We start from the raw sequence: 24979 nt of genomic DNA on the forward strand, positions 1-24979 counted from the left end.
ACCACTCGATTTATATTCTAGAAGTTTATGTTCATACATGTGAATCATAACTTTCTTAACAAAGGAAAAAATTAACAAGTGTAAAAATATGGTATAAAGTTCAAACAGTTCACGAGAGAATACACTGAAAAGTCAGTTCTTCCACCTTGGCCTTCTATGACTCCTGCAATACAATCCTTGTTACCAGTTTTTTGGGTATCTTTTCAGAAATTTTATGCATATATGTATATGTATAAACCCCCCTAGTTTTTTGTCTACACAAATGAAAAGTCTTCTATACACTAATGTAAATTGTGTTTTTACTTGACAATTTATTGAGGACATTTTTCATTTTGTTACTTGTACATCTACTTTTAAAATTAATTTCAAATTGCACAAGTAATGCATGTGTACCTTACCTTTCTAAAACATTGGAACATTAAAATTTCTCTTTGATCACCTCCACTAATCCTATACTCACTGCATTCTTCGAAGATGACCATTTTTGCATAGCCTTCTAGAACTTTATCTGTACATTTACATACATATAAACAAACCTGTAGAATGCAAATATTATGTTGTCTTTTTAAAACATAAAGATAGATTTTTTCACTTAATAAGATGTCTTAGAAATTTATCCATATTAGTACATGTGCCTTTATCTTGTTCTTTTAAATTCCTTTTAAGTGTATTTATCTAGTCTCCTATTAATGAGACTATAGGTTGTTTTCAAGTTTTTTTTTTTCTTCCTAAAATGAACTTGAATATTTTTGCATAGAAATCTTTGAGTACATTTTTCTGGTATATGTGTAAATTAAATTCATAGAAGTAGGACTGATAGGATATATTTAAGACTTTGATAGATATCACACAATTGCTCTTCAAAGACATTGTATCAATTAACATTCTCATCAGTACTAGTATGCCTGTATTACTTGTGTAATGAAAAAAAAAAGCCACTGAAAAACAAATACAAATTCAGGCATTTTGGCTCTTTGTTCCCATGGTTCGTAGCTTTCTCCTCCTGTTTGATCCTGAAGTCATGCTTTGCATGAGTCCTATGACCTAGAAGAGCCCTTCACCAGACCCCCATGAGAACATGGCAGATTTGAGAACTCATTTGGTAACTCACTTTCTGCCTTATTTGAAGTGGTGGCTTTTTATATTGATTAAGGGCCTCAAAATTCTTAAGGAACAATCTTAAAGGGGATATGAAGGCTGGATGTTCAAAGCTGAGGGCTGCGCAATTCAAGGGGAGGAATGACATCTGGTTGAAGGTCTGAGTTTCTGGCAGCGGAGGCTGGGGCTGGTACAGGGGACCACTTGGGAGCTTGTCCACTCGCTGGAGCTCCTGGTTTGAGAGGCCTAGTTTAGGTCCTACCTGACCGACAATCCCGCTGAGTTCCCCCTCCAACATCTTCACTTGACATTCCAGTAACTCAATGTTGCTTAGGGAAGTCTGGTATTTATCCCTGTAGAGGTTTAAGCTTCTTTCTAGGGAGACAATCTTGTCCCCGGCCAAGGCGAGTTTCTCCTGTGCCAAATGGAGCTTCTGCCCTGTGTTTCCAGTATGCGTTCCAATTTCCTCCTCATACAGAATCACCTGTTGGTGTAGGAATGAAACCACACTGAACCCATAGAAGCATCTAATGAGAAAAGAATATGGCTATGAGACTCCATGCAGAGTCTTATATCTTAACTCATCTTAAGAAACACAGGACCCAGCACACATCTAAAAGCTACAATATAATATCAGAATGTTAATGGTTAGAAATAAAAAAAGGTTGTCTTATTTAGATGCTAAGCTTCTTAAAGACAAGGACCATATTTATTTCCCATTCTGCTGGGTGTGTAGTAAGAATTTTGTAAAGACTTGTTAGTTGATTAATAGGAATCCATTTGTATAGCTCCATTAAAAAAGTTTTTCAAGGGCTTGAAACACCAGTTTTCTCTCTTCCCTAGATATTCTCTAGGGGTCTAATTTAGAAGATGTAGAGCACCTTGGGCACACAGGTCCATGTCAGCAAAGTTCCCTGGAGACAGTAGGGCAACATGACCCGAAGTTCCTCTGAGATTTGTACAATCCTTATTTAGATTTCTTTTCTTCCTAATCAATTAATTAGCCAACCAATGGACACATTCACTGAATGCTCATGAGCAATGTCTTGGGTGCTGAGGGGATACATATCTATGCGACACAGGCTCCTCACTCAGAGTTTATAAACTCTGATAATTTTGGGGAGATATAATTTAAAATGAGCAAACAAATGTACATAGTGGAGAGTGCTAAATTGTATGACTTGGCTGACACATATGGAAGGAGTTAAGAGCAGACAAATCGCCAAGGAAGGCATAAGTTTGGTTCAAATAGTTCAGTGTAGAATTTGAATAGAACACAATCTATTGGTCTAAGCTAATTACACGTGTTGCCTGCCACTTCAGATTCTTCCTAGAAAAGGATCATTTAGTTTGAGGTGTTTATTAGGGAAGGAGAAAGAGGAAAGGGCATATTTCACATTCAAATGTTTGTAACCGAAGCTGCCAGTGGCCTGTTGATAGCCCCTTGGCACTCACCATTCCTTTGCATGTTACATTCCTTCCAACCACTAGCATCTTTAACTCTTTGCTTAAGAGCTGTTCATTCCCCAGGGGCCACGCAAGCAGAGGAGCAAGACAAGGCAGGTTACAAGTACTGGGGAGTTAGTACTCTCAGTGCAGTCCTCTACCAATGACGGGGGAGTATTCTACACCATTTCTAGGAGTTCTCCAGGGACCGAACCCCAGCTGTCGACAACTGTGATCTGAATAGTTTTTCTCTATGGGCTTCCTGCCCTTCTCTGACTTACTTCCCTACACTCTCACTATGCTCCCTAGGATCACCTCCTGAATTAACTACTTACATTCATCTCCTTGTCTTAGGGTCTGATATTGGGAAACCCAACCTTAGACAGAAGCTTGATGTCTTTGTGTATTAAAGTATTGAGGGAATTTGGCACAATGCCTAAAGTAATTTTTCCAGTACTTTCCTGGTTTGGGATCTGTATCAGTGACTGTTGCTTACTAATGTTACTGCTACCTGCCCCATCAATGCTTCCCCTCCTCATTAGTGATAGAACCTTGACTTTATTTGGAACAGCAGTGCACCTCACTAAAACAGTGCATTTCCTAGGCTTCCTAGCTATACCATGTGACTAATTCTGGCCACTGATATAAAAGTGAACATGTATGGGGCTTTTAAAGTATTCTTAAAAGGGAGCAGTGTGCCTTTCTCTCCACATCCCCAAATTCTATCCTGATTATTTGGATCAAGGATGTGATGGTTGGAGCTCCAGCAGCCACCTTGAAATGGAAGCCTTGAGCCGATGATGATGGAGCTGAAAGATAGGACCCTAGGTACCCAATGACATACGCAGTTACCATAACATTCCTAGACCTTATTTTATATGTCATAGAAATAAACTATCTTATTTAAGCACTATTACTTGGGGGTTTTCTGTTATACTCAGCCAAATAGAATCACAACTAATTCAGGGTCACTTTATCCAGGCTGAACTATTGTTTAAATTATACTGAGTTTTACTAGTAACAACAGTCCTGCATTAGCATTATTAAACCACAATTCATGCTCACCAGCTTTGTTCCAGATTATATTTTGTAGGATAATCTTTCTTTGTTCCTTTCCCACCTAATCCTTTCTAAGAAATTCTCATTGGCCATAACATTCCCTTTTAAAATAAAGTCTGTTCTTTAAGGCCCTTCATAAAACCCCTGGAGTTAGTCTTTAAGCAACAGCACACACACAGACACACACACACACACACACACACACACCCACCACCACCACCACCATCCCACCACCACCACCACCATCCAAGACAGTCATTGGAATTTTACCTTTAAAGGCAAAGGAAGAAAAGCCAGGGAGGCTGCCTGTCCTTTTACTTAGAACCCACGGTTTTACTGTTGCTAGTGCTACCATTGCTCAACTGGGTTAGGTTCTAGCTTTGGTCTTAGAATTTACCTGGGATTCCACAAGGATTTTCTCTCTGGTTTAAAAAATTCAATCCTGCCTGGCTGACGTGGCTTAGTGTTTGAGCATCGACCTATGAACCAGAAGCTCAAGGTTCGATTCCTGGTCAGGGCACATGTCCGGGTTGCGGGCTCAACCCCCAGTGCGGGGTGTACAGGAGGCAGCTGATTAATGATTCTTTCTCATCATTGATGTTTCTATCTCTCTCTCCCTCTCCCTTCCTCTCTGAAATTAATAAAAATATAAAAAAAATAGAATCTTGGGACATGAATAGAAATTAATGTCCAGAATATAGTTCGGGTAAGACTAGATGATCTCAAACTCCAGTCTGCAAAAAGGTCTGACCTGGTATTCTCAATGTGTGATTCAGATCCAATGTCTGGTTCCCTTATAAACTGTGCCAGTGTCAGAAATTTATATATTATCAAAACTTGATAATTTTTTCTAAAATGGTTCATTTAATGGGCCTTATGCTTTTTTTTAAAATAACCCTCGGAGACTTAGAGTCTTTTGCATTTAAATTGCAATGGTAATAAAATGGAATTGATGGGCCTTCACACACTTCTCTCTCTCTCTCTCTCTCCCTCTCTCTCTCCCTCTCTTTCTCTCTCTCTCTCTCACACACACACACACACACACACACACACACACACACACACTCGGAACACATACCCCACATGCATCAGTACTGGAGGTCTCACCCAATTATACCATTCTGCTTAGTTCCCTCTGCTCAGCTTCGAAAAGATCAAGACTTAAAGAGGGAAAGCTGATAAAACCCGCTCAGGATGTTGTGAAGCTCTCCTCTGTAAGTCCAATGTTTGCTTTCTAGTAGGCTTGGCCTGTTTTCTGTAGGTACATGAGCCTATGAGACACTTCCATAGTAACTCTAGCTATACCTCATCTTCTTTCAATTTGCAGTGATGGTGAAGAAGAACCAGGTCGGAAGTCTGCTTCTCTAGGACAGACTGATACTGCAGGAGGGAACAGTAAGACGTCTGCAACTCCTCCGTGCGAAACTCCAGTTCTTGCTGAAGGGCCAGCAATTTTTTCTTGAGTTGTTGGAGTTGTCTCAGGTGACACTGTTTACTGGCCCCAAACTCCATCTGTGATTCCTCGAATGCGAATGCTTGCTTCTTATTCTGTAATTGAGGTAAAACACACAGAAAAGGCTTTAGAGTGTTACTAAGCATGCATTCATACTTTGATTTTTTAAAAATTTGTTCAACAGTTCACATCCATTTACCCATCCTTTTATCTTTTCATCTACAGAGCACTTATTAAACATTTTACTCTATTCACAATGAAACATCACTTTGTATTTCCACTCTATAAGAGGATTTAAAAGAAGAAAAAAACCATAGTTCTTTCTTACTACTTAGACCTACCGTTCTTCTTATTTAGGTCAGAAGAAAAAACACACATAAAGGATTGAACTAGAGAGTAGTATAAAGATATATGTGATAATATGCTTATGTTTCATCTTCACATATAAAAATAACACAGTTGACCTGGAAGGTAATGAATTTCTGGTCATGGTCCTTGGACTAATCTTGATTATTAAAAATGCCTAGATAAAAGGGTAAACTCTTGGTGGGGTTTTGAGGAAACAGGTTTCTGGATGGTGGGAAATGGGAGGCAGAGATATTGTTCAGGCATGTCTGGCCACTGACTCTGTCTCCTTTTGCTGATAGAAGATGTGACCTTGCAGAGGCTGTGTGTGTGTGTGTGTGTGTGTGTGTGTGTGTGTGTGTGTGTGGTAGATTGTCAGATAGGTAGGTAGATAGTTCTCCATGCCAATACACAATTTACCTGAAATGCTGCTAGACCATCCTACATTTTCAGTCATTCATTCAATAAACATATGTTGAACACCTACTTTGTGTCGAGTATTTTCTGGCAGGACATAGTCCTGAGTTGTTTATCTAGTACAACTGAGGTCTTTGCACTAATGTGTCTATATTTTCTTGCCCAACATGCCTGATGACACGTGAAAGAGGTGAATGAAGAGGGTGTCCCTTAGCTCCTGTGTTTGCTTCTTATCCTCCTTTTCGTTCTTTAAAACCCTGTGCAAATCCTGCTCTTCTTCCTGTTTTCCCTGCAAAGGTGTCTTTGCATCAATACCATAGACTTTACTGGCATGTCCTTAACAAGGCACTGTACATTCTGCCTTGCATTGTCATGATTTCTGAGCATATCATATTGTCAATAGATGATAAACTCCTGGAAGGCAGTGGCCATGTCTGCTCCTATGGAACCCAGATAGGAGATTTATACACAGCGAAGTATTGAAAGAGAGAAGGAAATAAAATGGAGAATGAGCACTCTTATTGGTTCCCAAGAATTTGAACTTGCAGCCTTGGCTTCATTAACAGAGTACTTTTAAACATTTAAAAAATGAACTGTTTTTCTTAACAGTTTTAATGAGGTATACTTTAGATACCATAAAATCCAACCATTGTAAGTGTACAACGTAATGATTTGTGGCAACCTGGAGTTGTGTGATCGTGAGCACAATCTAGCCTTAGAACATTTCTGTCACTTCAAATAGTTCCCTTATGCCCATTTGTCACTCCTGTTCCTCCCTCAGCTCCAGGCCACCACTAATCCGCTTTCTGCCTCTATGGATTTACCCTTTCCAGCCATTTCATATCAATGGAATTGTATAGAATGTCATCTTTTTGTCTGGTTTCTTTCACTCGGGAAAATGTTTTTGAGGTTCATCCAGACTCTACCAAGCATCACTATTCTGACCTTTTTATATTGATGAATAGTACGAATATACCATATTTTGTTCATCTGTTTACCAGTTAATGAATAGTTGGATTGTTTTGGATTTTGGCTATTATAAATAACTAGAGGCCCGATGCACAAAAATTCATGCAAGAGTAGGCCTTCCTTTCCCCAGCTGCTGGCACCGGCTTCCCTCTAGCATCCGGGACCCAGGCTGGCTTCCCTCCAGCCACCCGCCGGCATCTGGGACCTGGGCTGGCTTCCCTCTGGCTCCAGCTTTATCAAGAAGGACGTCCAGAATGATGTCTGGTCTAATTAGCATATTACTCTTTTATTATTATAGATGCTGCTAGAAATAATAATAGCTGTTGTGTTGATATTATATTTTCATTTAATGAATTTGTTCAGCAAATATTATGGTGCACCTAGTATGTGCTAAGCACTAGATAATGGGGATACAGAAGTTTATAAAACATACAGATTCTCTGCCTTCCAGTAAAATATGTAGTGCATTAAAGGGAAAGAGTGCCATGGAAGAGGGTGAAGCAGGGGAGGGATGAGGAATGCCAGGATGGAGGCAGCTGTAATTCTGAATTAATTGTTTTCATGGAGGACCACGTTGGGAAGATGACATTTGAGCCAAGACTTGAAGGAGACAGGGAAGGACCCTAGTGGGAATCTAAGCAGGAATACTTCAAGGAGAAATAACAGCAAGTGGCAAGGCCTGGAGGTGAGAGGAGCCCAGTGGTGTTTGAGGAGTCACTTTGTTCTGGCTGGAGCAGAGAGAGGAAAAGGGAGAGAGGTACCAGGTGAGGTGAAAGGAAAGAGAGGTGAGGTTCTTTAGGGCCATATATGCCATTCTAAAGACTTTAACTTTTCCTTTCAGGAAAGACCATTGGAGGGTACTGAGCAGGGGGGATTGACGGGATCTCCTGTAGATATTACAAAGGACATGCTGGCTGTCCTATTGAAAATCAACTATAGGGTGCCCAGCTAGCGTAGCTCAGTGGTTGAGTGTTGACCTATGAACCAGGAGGTCACAGTTCGATTCCCGGTCAGGGCATATGCCCAGATTGCGGGCTTGATCCTCAGTGTGAGGTGTGCAGGAGGCAGCTGATCAATGATTCTCTCTCATCATTGATGTTTCTATCTTTCTCTCCCTCTCCCTTCTCTCTGAAATCAATAATATATAAAAATATATATATGAAAATCAATTTATAGGAAGGCAGAAGCAGGGAGACCAGCCAGGAGGCTACATCAAGGATGTGGATGAGAAAGGATGATGGCTTGGACGAAGGTGGTAGCAGTAGGTGGGAGAAATGGCTGGATTCTATATATATTTTGAAAATAGAGCCCACAGGATTTGCTGCTGTGTTAGATGTTAGGTGGTGGGGGATGATGGTCATCCAAACAGGATGACTCCAGGTTTTGGTCTGAGTAATTGGAGAGATGGAGTTTTAATGAGATTAATTAAGTAAGAGCTGGGAGCCAGGAGAAAATCATCTCTAGTGAGAGTGGCTGGGGCAGCACAGATAAGGGAGGCTTAGTCCAGCTCAGAACCAGAAAGTCTATAGCTGATTGTGTCGTTCAATCTGATTTACTCTCTTTGGCTCTCATAGAAGTTCATTTCATCCTTAATGTCTCAGAATAGAGAAGGCAGACAGAGAAAATTGACCACAATAGTAACCAGGCAAAAGAAACCCTAGGTCAAGACCAGCTGAACTCTTGGCCTGAATATCTGGTTTCTTTGGGGGGGAAGCTGATGAGACTTCTTTCCTGAGCCAAACAAAGCCAAATTTTGTATTTACTTTGTGTAGCTATAATTTCCAGTATTTATATGAAATGTTTTCAGTTAAGTGCTTTCATTCTTTTCAAAAGAATTTTCACCCCTTCCTGTAAATGAGGTTCAGGGAGAAGAGACTTGGAAATAATATATATATCTTATCTAATAATAGACAAATATGCAAATTGACCATACCTACAACACACCCACAAGCCACGCCCACCATCCAATCAGAGTGAGTATGCAAATTAACCCAAACCAAGATGGCTACAGCCACAGAGAGCAAGGTTTCCTAGGTAACAGAGGAAGCCAAGCTTTCTGCCAGCCGTTGCAGGCCTAAGTCTCCACTCAAGCTACAAAGTTTCAATTATAGAAGGTAAGCAAATTCAAACAAATGGCGGCAGAATGGAGCTTGAGAGAGCAGGCCAGGGTTGCCGCCGGCAACAGGGGAAGCAAAGCTTTCCACACACCCTGGCCGGTCCCACCCGCTTAAGGCAACAAAGTTTCAATTATAAACCCAACACAAATGGCTGTGGTCCTCAGAGGGAGCCCCATGCTTGGTTCTGCTCCAGGCTACAAAGTTTCAATTGTAGAAGGAAAATAAATTCCAGATACCAGGGCCTCCGCTTGGATTGCCAGGGGGCGTGGCCAGCCTGCAAACCACCACAGGCCCTTTGCTCAGGCCGCCCCACGCCCCAAGGGAACCCCACCCTGATCCGAGACGCCCTTCAGGGCAAACCAGCTGGCCCCCACCCCTGTACCAGGCCTCTATCCTATCTAATAAAAGAGTAATAGACAGATTGATCATCACTGCAACACACAATATAGCTGCCCCCATGTGGTCAAAGATCCTGCCCCCATGTGGACACAGATGGCCACCACAAGATGGCCAGCAGGAGAGGGCAGTTGGGAGGCACCTGGCCTGCAAGGGAGGGCAGTTGAGAGGGACCAGCCCTGCAAGGGAGGGCAGTTGGAGGTGATCAACCCTGCAGGAGAGGGCAGTTAGGGGTGACCAGGCCAGCAGAGGAGGGAAGTTGGGGGCAAACAGGCTGGCAGGGGAGCTGTTAGGCATCAATCAGGCTGGCAGCGGAGTGGTTAGGGGGTGATCAGGCTGACAGGCAGAAGTGGTTAGGGGCAATCAGGAAGGCAGGCAGGCAAGCAGTTGGGAGCCAGCAGTCCTGGATTGAGGGGTCCCTGATTGGAGAGGGTACAAGCTGGGCTGAGGGACAACCCCCCTCCGTGCACGAATTTCATGCACCGGGCCTCTAGTATATATATATATATATGTGTGTGTGTGTGTGTGTGTGTGTGTGTGTGTGTGTGTATACATGTGCGCTTATACACACACACGTATAGGGATGTTCTCAAGAGCCCAAATCCTCTGTCTATACAGCTAAGCTGGGGTGAAGAACTACTTAGAAAAAGACATAGTAAGTACTTAATGCAGATAGAACTAAAACAAATGAGTGAACATTCAGGGTAGGCATAAGTCAGAAGGCTGTATTTTAGTGAAGCAAATACCCAATAAAATCCTTAACAAAATTTGCCAAAATTCTGTTTCTCTTAGCTTTGTGGTAACACGATAGACCATCTAGGTGATAAGATTTCACTCAAGTCTTTCAGTACAGGGCAAACATAAGACCTACCCTAATGTGTCTGGTTATAAAGATCCCAAAATGGCTCATATATATATAGAGAAACAATAGTTTTCTTGGATAAGAATTTTAAATATTTGCATGCTATAGATACCTATGAGTTTAGAGGAATCAAATTTCAAAGACTTGGAGAAATGCCTAGACTTATTAGAGACCTATTGAATTTCTACTTATTTATCCGTAAGTATTCAAAAGATTATTTTTCTTAATTCTAAATGAGTAGACAATGACATGCTATGGATTAAGCCTACATTTCACTTGTATGTGCCAAAGAGCAGTATCATTAAGGCATTAATGCATTTCCTATTACTTTTTGGTCCTCTTTTTAAAAAGTTTTCTTTCTAATGAAGACAGATATTTTATTAGATTCTTCTTTGACCTTTAAACTGAGGTCTGGAGGAAATGAGCAACTTGGAAATGATTCTATGGAAGTAAGACTAGTTCTCAGAATGACTATCGAGAATTGGACATGATTCCGGAGGCCATGTGGTCCACTATGCTTCTCAAATAGATTTCTATCCAGGCCTCAACTATTTTAAAAGATGAAGAGCACTGGCCACCTGAAGGAACCTGTTCCCATATTTAGTCCTACTTATGGCCAAAGAGATTATAGCTATTGTTCCCTTCTTGCCTCCGTGGCCACTTGGTCACAGAAGGAAATTAATTGGCCTGGCATGATTTGCCTTTTGAAAAGTCACAATGGTTTCCACCCCATACTCTGTGCTTTTCAAGTTGATGCTAATTGATTGATGTTAAGTTCTACATTTTCCCTGATATTGAAGTTAAGCTGACAGGTCTATAATTACCAAGGTTGTCCTTTTTCCCTTTTTAAAAAGATGAGCACTTCATTTACCCTTTCAGCCTACAGGGACTTTCTTTATCCTCTTGAGTTCTCAAAAATAATCGCTAGCAGCTATGTAATAACACCTGCCAATTCCTTAAGTACTCTTCTAAATATGTCATAAGGCCCTGCTGATTTGCCTAAAGCTGGCTTTTCAAAATACCTTTTAACTATTTTATTCCTTGTTCTAGTTTTCATTGACTCTCTTCTGTCTCAGGTTGGCATTGCTCTGATAATAGATCCCTGCTGATATTTTGTCTTCATTTAAGAACTGAAAGTCTCATATATTTCCAGTCATTGTCATGAACATTTTTCCCCCTTTCTTGAGGTGTTGAGATATTTCTCTTGTAACTCTAGTTTAGCATTAGATCACTAGATAAGTTTATCTGTTGCATTTTATATTTTCTACAAATTACATTTCTTGCCTGACTGGGGAGCTAACCTGCAACCTTGACATATCAGGATGATGCTCTAACCAATTGACCTACCCTGCCAGAGACTTAAACTTTCTTTCTTTCTTTTTTAAAAAAATATATTTTATTGATTTTTTACAGAGAGGAAGAGAGAGGGATAGAGAGTTAGAAACATCGATGAGAGAGAAACATCGATCAGCTGCCTCTTGCACACCCCCTACTGGGGATGTGCCCGCAACCAAGGTACATGCCCTTGACCGGAATCGAACCTGGGACCCTTGAGTCCGCAGGCCGACGCTCTATCCACTGAGCCAAACCAGTTTCGGCGACTTAAACTTTCTTGAACATAGAACTATATGTTTAAGATACATGCATTTCTTTGGGATGCACCTTCATGGTTTAGATGTTCTTCTCATCAGTGATCTCTGCTTACCAGAGATTTACATTAAAAAAAAACTATTTTGAAATAATTTTAGATTTCTAAAAAATTGAAAAAGTTGTATAGGCAGTTCTCATATAGTCTTCATCCAGCTTCCCCTAATGTTAAGAATTAACAATGTTATCTCCAATAAGGGTTTAATCTCCACCATTTACAGGGAACTCATACAACTTAACAAAAGGAAGATAAACAACCCAATCAAACAATGGGCAAGGGACCTAAATAGATACTTCTCAAAAGAGGACATAAGGAAGGCCAAGAGACATATGAAAACATGCTCAAAGTCACTAGTCATCTGAGAGATGCAAATCAAAATAACAATGAGGTACCATCTCACACCTGTCAGAATGGCTATCATCAACAAACGACAAGTGCTGGCGAGGATGTGGAGAAAAAGGAACCCTCGTGCACTGCTGGTGGGAATGCAGACTGATACAGCCACTGTGGAGAACAGTATGGAGTTTCCTCAAAAAACTAAAAATGGAACTCCCATTTGACCCAGTGATCCCACTTCTAGGAATATATCCCAAGAAAAACAGAAACATCAATAAGAAAGGATATATGTACCCCTATGTTCATAGCAGCACAATTCACCATAACTAAGGAAACAGCCTAAGTGCCGATCAGCTGATGAGTGGATTAAAAAGCTGTGGTACATCTACACAATGGAATACTATGCTGCTGTAAAAAGGAAGGAACTCCTACCATTTGCAACAGCATGGATGGACCTGGAGAGTATTTGCTAAGCGAAATAAGTCAGTCAGAGAAAGATAAATATCACATGATCTCACTCTTTTGTGGAATATAATGAACAACATAAACTGATGAACAAAAACAGATCCAGAGACAGAGAAGCATCAATCAGACCATCAAACCTCAGAGGGAAGGTAGGGGAGGGTGAGGGTAAGGGAGAGAGATCAACCAAAGGACTTGTATGCATGCATATAAGCAAACCAATGGACACAGACTCCAGGGGGGTGAGGGCAAGAGCAGGGTAGGTGGGGGAGAAAGGGGGATAAGGACACATATGTAACACCTTAATAAATGGAGAAAAAAAAAAGAATTCACATAACCATAGTATATTTGTCCAAATTAAGAAATTAACATTGGTGGACTGCTATTATTTAAACTAATACTTTATTTGAATTTTATGAAATTTTCAACTAATGTGGTTTTTTTTTCTATTCCAGGATCAAATCCCAGATCCTACATTGCATTTAGTATATTTACTTTTTTATTTCTAATGATTCAAAATGATATTTCTGTGTGATAATCTTCATTGAGAGTCTATCAATCTTTATATATTCAACTAATTACTTCTATTTGCAGAAATCAAATTTCTTACAGAGTTTTATGCTAAAAATAATGTCCCCCATACACTTCAAAGATGAGTTTCACAATTTGAATTCTACTGAATATCAGGCTATTCTCCCCATGTCACCACCAGGGCCAAAGGAGTCTGGGAAATTGTTTAGAGATCCTTCCTTTTCTGGTTTGATCATCATAATATCTCTATTGTTCTTTTCTCCTTTCACTTTGAGGTGTATTTTTGTTGTTGTTAATCCTCACCTGAGGATATTTTTTTCCATTGCTTTTTAGAGAGAATAGAAGGGAGGGAGGCACGGGGAGAGAGAAAGAGAGAGAGAGAAAGAGTGTGTGAGTGAGAGAGAGAGAGAGAGAGAGAGAGAGAGAGAGAGAGAGAGAGAAACATCAATGTGAGTGAGACACATTGATTGGTTGCCACCTGCACATGCCCTGACTGGGGGCGGGGATAAACCTGCAACCCAGGTAGGTGCTGTTGACCAGAACTGAACCCGGGACCCTCTGATGTGTAGGGCGACATGCTAACCACTGAGCAACACCGGTCAGGGCAATTGAGGCAGTCTTTTGATTTTGGGGCAGGGTAGGGATTAGAGTGAAGCAACTGACATGCAAATATCAAGGAGACTCTTACTCTCGAGGTCAGGAGTTGGGAGTCCAGTAAGTGAAAGGATGGCACCTGAAGAGTGAGGGCCTCTTAAACTTTGCACCCTAGGCCTGTCACTCGCTTTACTTCAGTTTTCACTGGGTTTTAGAACACAGTGTATTATTATTATTATTATTTTTAAAATTATTTTCTAGTTCATAAGTGCTGACACTAGACTGAAAGCTGAGCCCAGTCCTGAAGGGCTCAGGTCAATTTGATTGTAACAGACTCTGGAGTCTCTCAAAGGGATCTGATCCTTTTGCATGTTATGTTGCACAGCCCTAGAAATAATCCCTTCTGATGAAAGGATCTCTGCTCCTGAGTATAGGAACACTATGGAAAGTCTGTAAATATGTTTTTATAATGCTGTGTAAAGTTGGTGTACACAGAAATGAAACCAGTCATGGCAGCTGCTGCTCTCTGGACAGGCCCTTGATGGAAGTCAGAAGGGATGGGGCGGGGTGTTGGAATGAGCGTCTGTTCCCTGCAGGCCAGTCTGGTGCTCAGACACCTTTAGACTAAGGTGACCAGATTTTAACATTGGTAAAGCGGGACACCATTGACCCTGCGGGGGGGAGGGGGGTCTTGATTAAAAATTTGGTCTATATGGAGCAACAAAATTTTCATAGAATGCAAAAGTAGTATTGTAATATATTTTTTAAAATTTCAACATAAGTACAATTTACAAATATAATAAATAAAAAATTATGTATAGTATTATTTTATTCTTTGGCATATTTCTCATTTGAGTGAATTTTTTTAGTAGATTGCTGTCGTTGTTTAAAAGGTCATGAATTTGCTGAAACGTAAGTCGTAAGTGTCACTTTCAAGGCCGGCGCTAGACTTTTTGCCGCCACTAGAAAATATAAATAATACGAGTACTGTCTGCTAAATTCAAGAAAATTTATGTATTTATGAAATAAATAAATAAATTACTTACCTAAATTATCTGAATAGCTGATTTGTAATGACATCACTTGTTTAACTAGCTTACTAGCACGCAGTACGATGTATATCGTCTGAGAGACAGTTACAAAATGTTTTCGTCGTAGCCAATCCCAAAAAATGCCATTGTTCATTAAGTCCAAACAATGGTGGTCGAATTCTAACAACTGATCAACAATGCGAACTTTGATAAGCAGTTCTCGATAATCAGTTCTCAACAATTATTTGTTATTATTAAAGTTTAACATTATAAAATTAACAAAAATAATATAAAACTCATATCCTGGCTAAATAGCCACATGGCCGCCCAAAACCGTATATTCCCTTCCCGTTCTCCCGCCGTTCCCTAGCTTGTCGAGCATTCTTTCCAAAAATCGGGACTTTTTTAAAACGCCGCGGGATGCGGGACAAATTGTTAAAAATCGGGACTGTCCCGCCAAAAGCGGGACGTCTGGTCACCTTACTTTAGACTCACTGTAAGTTGCCACTGCCAACACAAGCAAAAAGCCTGTGATGTGTCCATGTGCAGTGGGACATCATTAAAGACTGATGCCGGCCTCCAGACTAGCCTTGCCTCGGAGCCTAGGAGTCGAACCTCAAACCCTCAGAGAGCCGAGCCCAGCCCCAAAGAGCCAGCCTCGCTCCTAAGACTCCAACCTAGTCCCGAACAGCCAAAGCCAGTCCCCCAGGGCGGAGCCTAACGCTGAACAGCTGAATCCAAACGGGAGAGCCAAACCTACTCCTGAAGGGCGGAACTTAGCACCAAATAGCCCAGTCAAGGCCCAAGAGCCAGTCTAGTCCCTAGGTGCTGACCCTAGCCTAGCCCCAACAGCCAAACCTAATGCCCAAGGGCGGAGCCTAGTCCCGAAAAACTGAGGCCACACCGGAACAGCCGAACTTAGCCCCTAAGCAAAGCTGTTCTTCCAGGAGGCCCAAACCCAGTGTATTCTTTAAACACACACACACACACACACATAAGTTTTTATTGATTTCAAAGAAAGGAATGGTGGAGAGAGGGATATAAACATCAATGATGAGAGAGTATCATTGATCGGCTGCCTCCTGCATGCCCCATACTAGGGATGGAGCTTACAACCCTGGCAGGTGCCTTGCCAGGGAATCAAACTGTGACCTCCTGGTTCATGGGTCGGTGCTCAACCACTGAGCAACACATGCTGGCAGAACACAGAATATTCTTGATTTACAAGGTCATGACATTTTCTTTCTTCATCACCCACTCCTTGCCTGCTACTCCTTTAGTTACAGATAACATCTGATATAATTAATTTTAATTTAATTTTCGTGTATAACTATGGTCCTGAATTATGACCTCTTGCTTATTTCCCCAGCTCCTTGTTAGATATCAGTCAACATTTCAGGAAAGTTTTGCGTTTCCCCTTTGTTCCCATATTACATTTCCTCGTGGAAGGCAGACATTGCAGGGATTTTCTGAGGGGAGGAGTATAAGTCCACCTCTAATTGTGTATTTGTATGCGTAGCCTGCAATTTAAATTCTGTACTAAGTGCTAGGGGGAAAAAAAGAGCCTATTTTAAAGCTTGTTTCAAGCTGTTAGACCTTCTGAAAAATAAATAGAATAATAAAATGTGACTTAATATCTTTCTCCTTCCAGGTTTCCAGGTATTTATAAGCCACATGGCTTTCCCTGACTTGGGGAATAAATAAACTTGTGACAGCAATGGTGAAAATATTCTAAAACATTAATATTTAGAAAGAAGTAAATTATGATAACATTCTTCCTGAGAACCATTTTAGGAAAACCAATGGATTTCTCTGTATTTGTGACTTACTGGGGAAAGAATAGCAATGCTCAGTAAGATAAGGTGGAATTGCTTTGTTGGTAGCATTTTTAGGGTATTAAAGAGAAACAATTTGTGGTTTTTACAGGGAGGTGGTAAGTCCTAGGAGAACTCTAACAGACACAATTAAGGGAGACCGGATTCTTGACCACAAACGTCGAAGAGGTTGGTGGTTCCTTAAGCAGCTAACTTGGGTGTACAGCAACAGGTCTGTGCAGCGGCACCTGCTTTATGGTTGCCAAGAGCTCAAATCCCTAAACGGAAACGAAGACTGCAAAGTAAGGAATTCTTGGAAACCCAAAGTGTTTAGAGAGCTTTGGGAAAATATTTCTCCGCTGGCCCCTCTAGCCTGTGTGGATACATTTAGAGACTGGTTTAAGGACTCAGTGCTAGAGTTCCCAAAGAGAGAAAACCTCAAGCTGAAAGGAGGCTGCCTCCACTGAGGAACTGCTTAGGTGGCAGACAAGGATTAGTTCAAAATCTCAATCTCAAGAAAGATGGCCGTGCCAGGAGGGAGGTCCTTCTGTTCACACACGTGTAGGAAAGTGTCACTGCGGGTCTTGGCTTGGGGACCGCTGGGAGCAGCAAGCCCTGTGACAAGGAACTGAGTGTCAGGTAGCAGTTCCTGTGGGAGGTGACCTTAGGAAACTCAGGTAGTGGAGAGAGAAAATAAGACAAGGAAGAGCAGGAAGCTGTGAAGGGTGTGTTATCAAGCTAGTTACCACTGAGGGCATCTGGCACTGGGTCCCATTGAGGAACTTGGGGACTCAGCGAAGAGCACGCCTGGAATTATTTCTGACTGAGGGGCAAGGGGGAGAGGCTTTTTAATCTACTGTCTCTCCATCAGTCATTGATTGAGGGCTGCTTCCAGAGGCACTGACTCTTTTGCACTTCAGCTCACCCTGTGATTGGGTTCCCGCATGGAGAAGAAAAGCTGCAGGCAGAGAGCTACAGATGTGGCAATAAAGAGCACCAGCTAAAAAATACCAATGACATATTTAACAGAACTAGAACAATAATCCAAACACTTATGTGGAACCACAAAAAGATCCTGAATAGCCACAGCAATCTTGAGAAAGGAAAACAAAGTTGGAGGAATCACGCTAGCTGATATCAAACTATACTACAAGGCCACAGTAATCAAAACAGTGTGATACTGGCATAAAAACAGACATGTAGATCAATGGAACAGAATGGAGAGCCCAGAAATAAGCCCATGCCTATGTGGTCAATTATCGTTTGACAAAGGAGGCAAGAACATACAATGGGGTAAAAACCATCTATTCAATAAATGGTGTTGGGAAAATTTGGATACATACAAAAAATAAATAAACTAGACCACCTTCTTATACCACATACAAGAATAAGATCAAATTGGAGTAAAGACTTAAATGTAAGACTCAAAACCATAAAAATCCTAGAAGAAAACATAGGAAGTAAAATCTTGGATATTTCTCTTGTCCCTACGCCCCACCCCTGAAATATCTACTGGGGCAAGGGAAACAAAAGAAAAAAAATAAACAAATGAAATGAAATAAGACTAAAAGGTTTTTGCACAGCAAAGGAAACCATCAACAAAATGAAAAGACAATTCATGGACATAGACAACAAACAATATGGTGATTGCCAGAGGGAAGGGAAGGGAGGTGGGGGGAGGTAGAAGAGGGTAAAGGAGGAGATAAATGGCGATGAAGGGAGCCTTGACTTGGGGTGGTAAACACACAATACAATATACAGATGATATATTGTAGAATTGTATACCTGAAACCTATATAATTTATTAAACAATGTCACCCCAATAAATTCAATAATAAAAGAAAAGACAACTCACAAACAAACAAACAAACAAAACAGAAACAGACTCATAGTTACAGAGAACAGACTGATGGTTGCCAGAGGGGAGGTGGGTTGGGGGACTGGGTGAAAAAGGTGAAGGGATTGAGAAGTACCAATTGGCAGTTACAAAATAGTCATGGGATAGAAAGTACAGCATAGGGAATGTAGTCAATACAATAATATTAACTTTTTCTGGTGCCAGATGGGTTCTGAAAATATCAGGGAGAACACTTTTTAAAGTATATGATTGTCTAACCACTATGCTGTACATCTGATAGTAAGACAAAATAATACTAAATGTAAATAAAATACAAACTGTTTCTTTGGCCCCCCCCCCAACTCCCCCCAAAAAGAGCACCTGCTGCACTAATGAGCAATGACACCTCTGAGCAGGTGGAAGGGGTGTTATTCTTCGGTTAACGTAGAAGTTTGTCTAAGATCTATTAGTAGATGCTGCTCTCCTTATATAACTATAATTTGGTCTTTCAGGGCAATGACCACAGGTGCCACAAATCCAGGTGTGAAAGGCCAGATAAGGAAAAAGACAGAGCCTCAGATGTAGATGACCTTGGAGAGAGCTAGATAGAAAATCCTGAGGGCAGGATGGTGTGTGTGTGTGTGTGTGTGTGTGTGTGTGTGTGTGTGTGTGTGTGATAGGGGAGATGTGTTTCATTCTTTCTCATTGCTTTCTCAATAAATGCTCTCGTGGAAGAACTTTCTGTTCCTGTTCCTGTTCAAGGGAGCAGAGTGGAAGTGAAGAGAGCAGAGGTGGGTAGCAGCTACTGAAACCCTTACGTGGATGCTGTTCATCATCGCCTCCTCCACACAGAGCTGATTCTCCTGCAAGGTCTTCCCCTGTCTCTTGCAAACATCATGTAGATTCTTGATGTCAACTTGCAGGCTCAAGAGCTTGCTGCTCAGGCTGCTCACTTCTCTGTCTCTTTCCCCCGCCTAGGCCGTCAGAAAAACAGAGGCAACAATTAATCAACCACCAAGTAAATGCTTGCTTTCGTTCACTTAACTGGTTGACAGAGACTTTAAATTGGCTGAAGATTTGTCCATCTACCCTTTGCTGTTATTACTCATTCCGTGTAACACTTACACATTCTCCATTCTCGAGGTGTCTGAGTGCTCTGCATTATTCAGACAATTACTTATTTAATTAATCTTCGCCCACTGCTGTGTAGGTGCATCACAGACACTTCCCCTGTTTTGCAAGAGGAAGTCAGTGCCTGGAATAATTCCAGGCACCTCGAGGATTGTCTATGAATATTAATGGCTCTGCCACTGATGAGATCAACATATTGAGATGTCAAATGAACTTGTCAAGACGAGTGAATCAGGGATGGAGTTACTGTGGATTCTGAAGTCTCTTCACTCTCTTCGATCCACTAAACCAAAAGACCTCCCTCACCTGTAAATCTAGTGCTTTTTCTTTGGAGATACACCAATGGGAATAAAAGTAAAATCCCTGGGCTAATTATATAAGATCAATGCCTCTGAATATGAGTGAAAAAGATGAGTTAATTATTGCCAGGTCAGAATGGAAAGTAGTGGTTGAGATCACTAAGAGAGAGTGTGACGTATAGTATCTTCAGTGGGGTTAGGGGTGTGGAGCTGTGGTTAGAGGGTGGGTACTCCATTACACTAGGGTGTCACCTTTGACTCCCAGTGTTGGGGTGGCTGGCACCAGGGTGGAAAGACGTTAGGAAGTAGCCCTCTGTGATCCTGTCCAGTGCTTTAGCTCTGACACTGTGCAGACTGTCCATAACACTCATGAGGACAGGCACTACCTACCACCTCTGAGTTTCAGATGTTGGGAATGAGGCTGGTGCTTTTATGGCGGGTACCTGGTTTATGTTAGGTTACTCAGAGTAGGCTCTTAGACAAGGATTCATGACACCTATTAAAGAAACACTCCCAAGAGCAATCAGCAGGGACGTGGGGGAAGCAGGACAGGGAAGGAGAAGAAGCCAAGCAAGGGCAGGATTTCAGACAGAGTCCTGAGGGCAGGAGCTTTAGCCTGAGCCCACGGGGAACTCTGGAGTGTAAGTTACACCTCAGAGTCTGTCCTCATTCGATGCACAGAAAGCCGGGTTGTCAGACTCCGCATCAGCCAGTCAATGGCTAAGGGCAGCCCCACGGGAGGAAAGTTCCCAAGGACTTCCAGTTCTGTGCTCTTGTGAGCAAAGTGACCCCAATAGCCCAGGGGCAATTCTTTCTAAGAGAGTTGCAGGTGCAGAAGCACACAGAAGCCATGGTACAAAGAAATGGAAAGTGACCCAAGCAACAAGGTCCCATGGCTAGTTAGCAGCAGGACGAGGAGACAGAGAAGTGAGCACCCTGTAGCCAGTGCTCTGTCACCATATCTCACCGATGGCTCTGGCTTCCCCGGGAAGCTGGACACCTGATATGGACATCATAAATCAAGCCCTTCTGGACAGGTCAGTGTAAGAGACCTCTGCACAAAGCTGAGGGGCCAGAGAATAACCGTGAGCATCGGACACCACAATGTCAGACTATTCGGAATTCAGAAGGTTTCCCAGAAGTGCTGCTGTCTCAGCTGATTTATTTCTTCATTTCCATTTAGTACCTGGACTTTTTTTTTTTTTTTTTTTTTTACCACTTTACAGTTTAATTAGGTTAACGGCATGGCTCTGTCATTAAAAGGATTTCATTATCTCAAAACTCTCCCTCTTCCTCCCATCTCTTGTTTTTCACTTTCAGAAAAACAATGGTGGATGTCAAACTGCCTCAAGCATGTAATTACCAGTAAGACAATTACCAGGGACTCTCTTAAGAGAATATGTGTAGAGCAGCTAAAAAAAAGTAGTGTACAGGCATGGTTTTCTAACTAGAAAATAAAACCCTTGACCGGACAAGGAGCAGAAGCTTGATTCTAATGCTTTAAAATCCCTTGTGTCATGGCTGCCCTGGTGGGAACAGGATACAGAGGCACATTTGGGAGTGAGACCCTAGGGATCCCCTCCTCTCCTGCTCCTATCTTTCCTTGGCATCTATGAAGAGATTAGGTGACAGTACAATCCCTGCACTATGGAAGTGCACAGGCCCTGTACTCTTGCCTTGATGCTGAATATCTGCATCTCACGGTGAGGAACTTGCCACCAGATTGTCCTATATGGAGCCTGGTGCACTGTAGACTCATTAACAAAGCACCAACCCTATACAACCAGAATCTCTCCAAGTTAAAAGTTAAATGTCCTCTCTCTTTCAGGGCAATAAAAAAATACCCTCTTCCTCCAGTGTTGGATGTTCTTGGAGCCGAAGGCCTGCTAAGCCCAATTCTGTTGTACGCCCAGGACTTCAGAAATAGATCTTTAATGTGCATGAGCTCATCTAATTTGAACATTAGCATTGACTCAGAGTCTCTGAGGCAATTTCTTCATTCATAACACAAGAGTTTTGGAATAAATAATCTTTCTTTGAGGAGTCCCTCAACCAGTTGAATAACAAATGTGTTTTGCAGGATGTCAAATGAAATTTACTTTTGAAATCAAAATCTAACCATTCACTCCTAAAGACCCAATCGTACAGGGTTTTTTATTTATCAGAACAAGAGTGGAAATGCTGAGAGAGCAATAAAATGATTTCCTTGAATCATGTATTATTTTTTACTGTAGGAAATTGTAAGAAGAGGCTGTGTTCACCTCAGAACTCCAGAAAGGCAAATGTTTCCGAGCTTCCAGTAAACCTAATTTCTTGCTAATATCTTGCACAGAGGTCACTGAACACTGTTTTCTAATCCCATCTACTTTATGAAGGCTAAATTCCAGGCAGATGCCTTTTGAGTATCAGTACATAGTAAGGGTTGATTTAATCTGACATTTCATCAATCAAAGCTCCATAACCATACCAGTGCATGAGATGAACTGAGAGTCATAATGCTGACCCTCAGGCTCCATCCGACCCTGACCCAGACCTGAAGTCATTAATGATGACTCAAATTACAGGCCTCCTATGCTAGGTAAGTTTTCACTTAAGCCAGCACTTAGATTCCCAGTTTTGCTTCTGTAAGGTTGGAACTTGGTCACTTTGCTTGAAGGCATGTGACATTATCCAACCACAGGCAAAATGGTGAATACTGATACTGCAGCTGCTACTATGCACATGATAGTTATTGGAAAATAGGTTATTCACTGAAGCAAAATTTCTGATTGACTAAATGGATCTTTTTTCGAAGAGCATGCCTTCTTGAACATGTACTTCAAAAGATGGGAAGAGCCCTGGCTGGTGTGGCTCAGTGTCGACCTATGAACCAGGAAATCATGGTTCAAATCCCAGTCAGGGCATGTGCCTGGGTTGTAAGCTCCATCCCCAGTGTGGATCGTGCAGGAGGCAGCCAGTGATTCTCTCTCATCATTGATGCTTCTATCTCTCTCTCTCTCTCCACTCCTCTCTGAAATCAGTAAAAACATATTTTAAAAAAAGATAGGAAGAATTTTGCTCTAGGCTTCAAAGTATTGACAGATAGTCTCATGCTTTTTTAGGGGGATCCTGATGTTAAACCGAAGCTTGTGATTCAGTTGCCTTCTCAATCCCAAGAGCATTAGGAAGGTTCAAGGTGACAGCATTCATAGGCATTTGGCACTTGAAAAAACAAGAAAGCTTGGGTGGAAGTTTCCAGAGTAATTTTGGGGTCAACCAACACCACCATAAAGCTCATCAGCTTCAGGAAATTATCTTCTTTGAAGATAATGACAAATTTTCAACAATGAAAAGCCAGTTTAATCACCATTACCATTCAACATATATAAGTTTATAGTGAGAGTTATGTTTTAAAAAAACATGAAACATTGCTTTAGGAATTTTTACATTTTCCTTGTATAGCAACAGAGTTTACAGTTATCCACAGTAATTTCAAACACTGTTAGTGTTACTCGTAACTTGCTTCCTGAGTTTACTGTTCCATCTATAGAGACATTGCAGTTTTTGATGACTGATGACGGGAATTAATGGGCACTTATCCAAGGTTTTGTCTGGGAGCAAAAACTTTGGAATCTATTATGCTCATATAGTAAAGAATGAGTGTATATTTTATTGTAATCTAAATTCTTTAAAAATTGGCTCACTGTATAAAAGTATACAGTTCAGTATACACATGGCATATGGCAGCAACTATGGAATATGGGGCAACTTTTACTGGCACTTGGGCAATTGCCACATACTTTTCTCCATCATATCCTTGGAGAAATTATTTCCCTGGAAAGTAAGCTCCACGAGAACAGGGATCTTTGTCTGTGTTGTTCACTGCTTCGTCCCCAGCCCCTAGGACAATGCCTGGCACATTGAAGGAGCTCCAAAGATACCAGCTGAATGAAGGAATGCCCTTCTAGAAAATCCATACCAGATCCTTGTTCCGGCAGAGCTCGCAGCAGATCCTGTACGGCTATCCTCTAGTAATCCAGCAGGAAAGGAGCTGAAACACCGCTTTTAGAAGCTGCTCACCTCTTGGTAGGAGGTCTGTTAAAAAGCATATGTCATGTGGGACAACCCTATACTAGTCAGAACATATCCCTTAAATCCTTTCTGGAACAAGTCAGGGAATACATAAACACAGTTTGACCAAAATATTAGAATAATCAGAACACTCCACTTCCATATCATTCTGGATAAAGAGAGAATGTTGGCAACAATAGTTAATATTTTTAAGAGCTTTCTCTGTCCCAAGCACTCGTGTTTTACAAGCAGTATTTTACTTAATCCTTAGAGCAAGCCTCTGAAATAGGTGCTCATTCTTTATATATATTTTAAAAATATACTTTTATTGATTTCAGCGAGGAAGGAAGAGAGAGAGAGAGAGAGAGAGAGAGAGAGAGAGAGAGAGAGAGAGAGAGATCAGTGATGAGAGAGAATTATTGACTGGTTGCCTTCTGCTCGCCTCCCACTGGGGATCCAGCCCGCAACCTAGGCATGTGCCCCAACTGGGAATCGAACCATGATCTCCTGGTTCACAGGTCAATGCCCAAACACTGAGCCACACAGGTCAGGCTCTTCATATTTTTTAGGTAAGGCAAAGGAAGCTCTGAGAGGGTATGCAGCATGCCCAATACCATATTGCAATTAGATGTGCACTCAGACCCACCTAGTTCAAGACTGGACTCTTAAATGCTGTGCCCTACTGCCCAACCCTGTCTGTGATATTTCTGGATGCTTATTACTGGCACTTTGAATTATGAACCTTGAAAAGAAGTTCCTTGTAACAAAGGTTCAACTTCATGTATGTATAGGAGTTAGAAGCCTTACCTCATCTTTCATTTCCTTGGCACTTCTCAATTCTCCTTTAAGTTTTAGCATTTTCTGAGCTTTGTTATAAACCTGGAAAAGCATAAAAATTTAAGATGGAAAAAGTATAAATGAGTCCAGTCCTTTAAAGACTTTCCCATCTGGATATGTGCTCTCAGCAGGGAGTTCAGAAAAATTTCCCGAACTGTTAGCAATACTTACTTGTCTACCCATCTGTTTGTGTTTCCAAAAGTTAAATCCTCCATCAGGAAGATGACCATGATTTTATATCTTTTCC

The 24979-nt window shown here is 41.4% G+C and overlaps 1 protein-coding gene across 1 annotated transcript in view; it reads right to left on the bottom strand.

The window, feature by feature from the left end:
• The window catches only part of PMFBP1 (polyamine modulated factor 1 binding protein 1), a 49431-nt gene that overhangs the window by 23846 nt on the left and 606 nt on the right, over nucleotides 1-24979 (bottom strand). Inside the window, exons 2-5 of the mRNA XM_028143259.2 lie at nucleotides 24703-24774; nucleotides 19234-19389; nucleotides 4909-5151; nucleotides 1361-1582 (exon numbers count right to left, since the gene is read on the bottom strand). Coding sequence (XP_027999060.1) covers nucleotides 1361-1582; nucleotides 4909-5151; nucleotides 19234-19389; nucleotides 24703-24753 — 672 coding nt within the window. The 5' untranslated portion in view covers nucleotides 24754-24774. The remainder of the gene's footprint in view (nucleotides 1-1360; nucleotides 1583-4908; nucleotides 5152-19233; nucleotides 19390-24702; nucleotides 24775-24979) is intronic.

Source organism: Eptesicus fuscus, chromosome 21 (assembly GCF_027574615.1).
Source record: "Eptesicus fuscus isolate TK198812 chromosome 21, DD_ASM_mEF_20220401, whole genome shotgun sequence".
In the NCBI taxonomy this organism is placed as follows: domain Eukaryota; kingdom Metazoa; phylum Chordata; class Mammalia; order Chiroptera; family Vespertilionidae; genus Eptesicus; species Eptesicus fuscus.